This window comes from Anas acuta, chromosome 1 (genome assembly GCF_963932015.1).
Source record: "Anas acuta chromosome 1, bAnaAcu1.1, whole genome shotgun sequence".
In the NCBI taxonomy this organism is placed as follows: Eukaryota; Metazoa; Chordata; class Aves; order Anseriformes; family Anatidae; genus Anas; species Anas acuta.
In genome coordinates, this window is record NC_088979.1 from 117,233,327 (window position 1) to 117,240,547 (window position 7,221).

Consider the following 7,221-nt stretch of genomic DNA (forward strand, 5'->3'; position numbering starts at 1 on the left):
AATAGTACAGCTGCAGTTACATAATTTGTTGCCCAGGAAGTAAACTTATGCAAAAAGCTGCTGTGCACAAAGGGATAGTGTGTCTTGTCTGTCTCTAAATATAGTGAAACTATGAATGTTTACAGTAGTTGAGGGTTTGTCTGCTGTGCTCTCTGCTTTTTCCTGTGCTAAAGGTCCGTAGCAACACATCCCTTCAGCCCCTTCAGAAACTGTATGGCAGAAGAGAGATGGTTGACTTTTTTCAAATATTGTTGCCCATTGGTCTGCTGTGTACATTTGGAGAGTCCTTTCTGGCAACAGGAACCACAGATCATACAAAACGAGTCAAAGAAAATTAATGTTTGTATTACAGGCTGCAGTCTCACAATAGATGAAGTGGGAAGGGAAGCAGTCACCTTGAGCCCCCTGTTCCTTTCTTCATTTGGAGAAGAAATGGGTGGGCAGCCAGGTGCAAGGAGGACATCAGTGCAACCACAGAGCCAGACCTTCAAACATACCCTGGAGCCTTCTGTTTTCTAAGTGAAATGTTTCCCAAGGATGTTATGGAGGCTAAGACTGTTGTAGGGTTACTTGCCTACAACACAGCAGCAGCACTCTAGTTCTTCATTTTGCACTTGCCTTTAGTGTGTGTGTGTGTAAAGGAGGTTTCAATAATATTTTCCATTCTTTTTAAAGCAGGTTGAGAGCCTCAGGGAAAAGTGCTAGGCAGGAGCAGTACTATTACATATAAGCCTCTAGGTTATACACAGCAAGAGATGACAAAAATAGCAGACAGCTGGGACTGTGCAAAGGACTGGGGTAAGGAATGAGCAAGGAAGGTTGGGGAAGTCCCTGAGGTTTAATGGCTGAGTAGGAAGAGATGTGGTATATGTACTGGCCACCCATAATAAACTTGCAAGAAGGGCAGAAGGATCATTACAGATCTTACAACATATAACAAGCAAGATACAATAATGAAGTAGGATGATTCATTCTTAGAAACTATTATTAATCACTTTATGTACTGTGATAATGACGAGCAGGTATAAAATATTAACTGCTATGTTTAATTAATATATCCTCAGGTTGTGATTCCCCTAATTTAAAAAATGCCTATTCACTTCAGCAAGATTAATTCCAGGATAAGGTACTACTGAGTATGAGCAAAGGCTTGAATGCCCTGCTTGCCAAAAGCAACTTTTTAGTAAGTTCTGGTACAGGATGAATTTGATCCCTGGGGTTGTTTAAGGAAAGGTTGGACATGGTGCTTAGGGACATGGTTTAGTGGGTGACAGTGATGGTAAGAGAATGGTTGGACAACATGATCTTGGAGGGCTTTTCCAACCTTAATGATTCTAGGATCAATGGGAATTGATAGTATACTTCTGAGATAAATTACCATAGAAATGCTTTTATAGGTAACCTGTTTTTGTAGCCTGCTAGTATTCTGGCGATGCTGAAAGGAAGAGAATTGTTTCTGTTGTCTGTAACATAAGGTCTGGGCTCTTCAGTTAAAATGAATGAACAGTGATTTGTAAATTGTCATATTCCAGAAACACCTCAGTGATTCCTTCTACCTTTGGAACTCTTTTTAGCAAGGTTGTTGTAACATCTATTTTTTTCTAGTGTAGCTGTTGACAATTTCAGCAAGAAGGCGTTGCTCCACATAATGGAGGCTCACTGTGTCTTGGCTTGTAGTGTAACATATACAGCCATCCTTCTCTTCTGTGCCTGGGCAGTAGCACTGCTTTAAAACTTCTCTCTTGGGTAGTGAAAACTAAATGAGTTTCCCTATGCAAGACTAAGCCACGATAGAACCTGAGTCCTGAGAGACAAATCTGGCCTCCAGATTTGACCAGGGCAGGGAACTGTAAAGACTGGCTTTTAGAGGAATATGATTTTATTTCTGTAGGCTAGTTTGGAAGTGTTATAATTTCACATGCATCACCAAGATGTTATTCGTAACGAAAAGCCCACGTTTTAGATAATGCCGGCTACATACATGTGGGTAGTACAAGAGGAGGTTTATTCCTGGAGTACCTGTGCCTATACTTCTCCTCCACCCCTCAAGTTCCCCAAACACCAGGAGTTGTCTCTCTTTATCAAGAGCTCTTCTGTATCTACTTCTGATAATGTGACAGGCTTCACACATCTCTAGGGTGACTGACAATACCTAAACTTTTGAAGAAGGATTGTCTGAACTGAGGGGTTTTACCGTTGGATATGGTGTATTTCAGCCCAGCATCTATTGTTTGATGACACTCTGAGTCGTGAGTTGGAAGTAGTGTCAGCTCTAGCTGGTTTGCCCAAAAGGTCTCAGATTTGTGCTGTCATGTTAGTACCTGTTTCAGTAGTCTTCATCTGTGTTATGTACAAGCAGACATGTACCATTTGGTTCCGGGCTCATGGTAGCTTTATTAAAATCCAAAACTTACTATTAGTAGAACTGATAAAATTTGAGAATATAAGAGACATTTACATATGTGAATTCCCTGCCTGAGGGAACGAAGTATGAGTTTGTGGAGTAAAGACTTCAGCTATGGTTCGTTCTTGCTTATTCAACGAAAAACAAAGGGGAAAAACAAAACACAGTATCTTCAAAATATCTTTTTTTTTTTTTCAATTCTGTCCCAAATGAAGGTGAAAGCAACTTCACAGAAGTCAGTGAGTAGGACAAGTCTTCCAAAGTACAAGTCTGAACAGGGTTGCTTTCTTAAAGTTACCCTGAATTACCCCAGGTTAGCCTTTGGTGAGCGTATCCATACCTCACATGGGCCTGAGAGTAAAGTCAAAGCTAATAGTGCAATACAACATATAAAAATAGAAGGCCCGAAGACCCCCTTCTTAAATACTGCACTGATCAGGCAATAGCCTGAAGCATAAGATTATCTTTCTTACAGTTTATATAGGTATGAGTAACCATACAATTATACAGAACCTCTTGAAACCCAGCACTCAATGCAGAACATTGACCTCCATCATCACAGAAGTCTGTACTTATCCATCTCTCTGAGAGGTAAGCTATTCTATAGCATGTGAAACAATCTGCCGTTCGCCCTTAAATACTATATGGGTCAGGTCAGCAAGGATGAGAAGATACCTACATTCAGTTGTAAATAAATATTAACAAGCATTTCAGAAAATAAACAGTGTAACAGAGTCCAGCTATAAAATTAAGTCAGCAGATATTCAGCCAGTGATAAATAGATTCTGATGAGTTCATGTTCAGAGAATTTATTGCCAACAAGGACTACAAGCAGATATTAAGGCTTTCATCCCTGGTCTGTGCAGCACTGATGATGATTCCATTCTGTTGGTCTTAGATGCTTGCCTGGGACAGGATTATTTTTTCTTGGCGGTACGTTTTTGGTCTATTCTCTTCATAGCAACTTGTACCCATTTCTGATCAGGGTGTACACAGATCTTGATACCTTTTGCTGTGATAAACCTGCAGGAAGAAAAAGTCAGACAGCCATTAAATTCTGGTCTACAAAGCCAGGCTCGAAGTTCTACTTTTATGCAGAGCATGAGGATCTGTATGGTAAAACCATATCACATGCTTGAGTTTGTAGTAGTTACTTGGTGCTTAGTAAGTGCTTAGTAAGTGCTTAGTAACATCAGTTCCGTATCTGTGGCATAGGTATGTATGTAGCATATATGCATATATGGTGATATTCAATTAAGAAAAAGGAGCAGGTCCCAGATTTGATTAAAAAGCATGTGCTTGTGAGATCAAGAGACCAAACGTCTCCTAGCAGAAGTCATAGTTAACGCAAACTCTTTCATATGATCTTTCCCCTTGGCTCAGTGTACTGGGCTTCTGGCTTTACCCTACCCCCTCACTGAGATTTCTTCAACTTTCTGGGCAGAAAGATGTAGCTGTTTAGTGAAACTTCTACCAGCACTCATGAGCAACATGTTGTTCAGGCTCTTCAGGATCTCCCTTTTGTCTCCCTCACCTCCTCAGTTGCTGATTTACTGTTTCATGCAGGAACTGGAAGGGTGATCTGAACTAGCCTGATTTAGCAAGTTGGGCTTTGAAGTGTCTTCTGATGCCATTTCCCTTTTGATGGTAGCTTGGTTGCATAGATAAGTCTGAAAGTGGACACCGCACCAAATACTTACATGACAGCATTTAAGGGAACTTGTTGCTTTTCATAGTTGACAAGCTGTCTGATGTCCAGTTTCTGTGTAGATAGAGTCACACAAGAAAATTTGCGCATTGGTTGACTTCCAATGCTTCCTGCAAGGGGAAAAGTAGACGGAGACAAAGGTGGTCAGTACTATATTCACATTTAACCATAAAAACTACATTTAAATGACAAATTCCAGATGATTTCCAGCTATGGTTAGAACTGGGGTGTCTCATGAGATGTGCAGCCAGAATACTAATTATACAAAAGAGCTCAAGGTGTGTTTGTGAGACTATCTTTGAAGTTTTATTGATATCATCATGATTAGGTCTGTATCGTCTGCATATAAGTGCCCATATGGAGTAACGCACCTTTACTAGATAGATTTCAAAATGTTATCTAACTGTGGATCAATATAATTGCCCGTACTTTCCGCAAGAAGGGAAGGAAGGCAAAGCTACTTGTCTCATATCGGGCATCCAAAACTAGCCTAAAAAACCCCAACAACAACAACAACAAAACTACTTGAAATATAGATTTAACTGGCAGAATGCTTAGGATTTGCATACTCTTGCTACAAGTCGAATTTTATGGGTAGTAGAGTGCTACCTAATCCTATATTTTCTCCATCATTTAATAATGTTTCAAGGAAAGGCAATGGAAATTAATAAGGAGGCAGCATCAATATAGAATTCTTTGTGCAACTGTCATGTTGCATAGTAATAATGAAAAATGGCAGCTCATTTAAGTGAGATGGAGTGTACGTATATATTACTGGAAGCCTTTGCTTGATAATTTCTGGTTTTCCCCCACCCTTCAAAGATAGGTTTGGAAAGGTGCGATGAGGACAAACAGAATGCTGCTGTATTCCGAGGTTTATTTTAGAGGAATTTATAGAGAAAATTCCTTGTAGTCCAAGTGCTGTTCAGGTACAATTTGCTAAGTATAAAACCTGCTTCACGTAATCTCATTATCTGAGAGTTTTTCTTTGTTTGAAGCAGTTGCGATAGCTGAAGTAAATGCGCTTCAGCCTCTGGAGAAGCTGTGGCATGGCCAGTGCATGGGTACTGGCAGAGCTGCTAATTCTTGGGATTTTCATTGCCTGAAGGAGTATCTCTTCTGAACTCGTATTAGTCATGTGCGATACAATATATTTTCTTGAGACTCAGTGTAAGTACTGCATCGCTCAAAACTGTCTTTTCAAAATGCGATGTTAAAGAGTTCAAAGATAGTCAAACAGTTCTTAGTATCCCAGAAAATGGGATTTCTCTTCTACTAAGCCATTTCCAGGAAATGCACACAAGGAATACCAGCAGAGGTTCTGTAAACCTGAGAACAAGACCAAAGTTTTCCCTGGCACAAAATCTGCACCTATAACTACCCTTTTTTCCCATTCTTCTCCTATCCTTTGTCATTCCTCCTTCTAATCCTTTTTCTACCCCTTGCACACCATCCCAGCGTAATGTTCCAGACTTGGGTAATACTTATGACAAATCAGGCATCCTGGAGCATGACTGTACAAACTGCCAGCCTGTGGTACTAAGGCACATGTTGCTGAGATGGACAGCAGTCGCACTAATCAATCTATGAGAACATAGCATGATCCAGCTCTAGGGGCACTAAGGCAAAGTACTCAGCATGTAGCTACATAATCTTGTGAATGCTTAGCAGGTCTTAATTTGGTTTTGGTGCGGTTTTGTGAAGATGCCTTTTCTGGGTGTTTATATCTGCATGTTTTTGTGGGTTTGCATATGGCTTGCATATGAGTGTTCTCCGTGATTTTTATCAGCTTGTTTGCATAAAGCTGATTGTACGTGTCTGTGTTTGTGTGGATGTTCTACATGTAGGTCTTCTACAAGATGTGCGTGGCTTAATCTGAAAGTCATAAACGTCACTATAATACAACCCCTCTAGAAACGTGGCTAACAAACATGGTTCATTTCAGTGCTCATTAATGTTCTTAAACAAGATATTAAATTGTATGAAATCAGGAGAAGAGAGAAAACCTTGTATAGATCCCTTGCTTTCCTTTACACTTTTTGTTCTTAGTTTGCCTGTCTATATCCAAAATATTTGTCTAGAAACAAGCACGTAGGTAATATGCGGTACAGAGCGGGAAGAACTTGTAATAGCTGGGGGCATTCAGTTGGTAAAGGCTTTATGGTTTCAGAAGGACATAAAAAAAAAAAAAAAAAAAAAGTAGTATACCTATTTAAAGGAAAAGAATAAATCTGAAGCTATTTCAAGAAATAATGTATGAAAATGTTATTAATGCATATAGCAGCAGTGAGATTAAAAGACGTCGCATCTTCAAGCTTTCACAGTTTTGAGAGATAATAAGGCACAAAACCCCTGTGAGAGTACTAAGGCATAGAAATTCTCCTTGTGTTAAGGCAGAAGCCAAGCACTAATTGGTAAGACATCAGATGAGATCTCCCATAAATTCCCTCATGCTATAGCTGCCTCTCTTGTAGTTCTGATCTTGGTTTCTTGCAAGTGTTACCTTATGAATCAGCTCTGAGAATGAATCCTGCCTGAATGGGACAGCCCACTAGTACAGCGTGGAGCAATTCCTGTCTTCCTCTTAGGCTGTAAACTTACCTTTTGCTGTGTGCATGGTGAAGACACCAAGCCAGAAGATGACCAGGATAGCTGCAGTATGGAGCTTCATTGCTGGTGGCTTCTTTGTCAAGGCAGAGAAGAAAGTGGTTATCGTGAGCCCCCTTTCACAGAGCTTATATACTGTCACTCAGTGGTCAGTTCTTGTGCTCGCTTATTGGGGCGTCATGGTGGGGTTGACTGTCAGTGGAAAAAATTGAGTGGCAGTGCTTTTTCTGGTGACAGAACCACCTCCTTCTCCCCACCCATTCTTTACTAGCCCCCCTGTGAGGCTTTTCCTGCTCAAACCATGCTGTGGTTGCACTTGCTTCTTTGTTGCAAGTTAGGTTTATTTCAAGCTGCAAAAAGTGAGAGCTCTTGTTCTGTAGTGGAAACCTTTAATAAGTGTTCCTGTCCTTTCACACCTCGAGTTACAGAGCTGCTGCCGAGTCCCACCACAGAGGTAGAGAATAGCATTCAGAGTTACCTCTTTGACCAACGGACCACTTGA

The 7,221-nt window shown here is 40.5% G+C and overlaps 1 protein-coding gene across 1 annotated transcript; it reads right to left on the minus strand.

Moving 5' to 3' along the window:
* Window positions 1-3,193: 3,193 nt before the first annotated feature.
* On the minus strand, window positions 3,194-6,927 carry LOC137863280 (lymphotactin-like). Its single transcript, XM_068696312.1, has 3 exons — window positions 6,714-6,927; window positions 4,105-4,222; window positions 3,194-3,427 (listed from the first exon to the last, which is right to left on the minus strand). The coding sequence occupies exons 1-3, from the start codon at window positions 6,781-6,783 to the stop codon at window positions 3,322-3,324; spliced, it is 294 nt and encodes a 97-aa protein (XP_068552413.1). The 5' UTR covers window positions 6,784-6,927; the 3' UTR covers window positions 3,194-3,321.
* Between the last annotated feature and the right edge of the window lie 294 nt (window positions 6,928-7,221).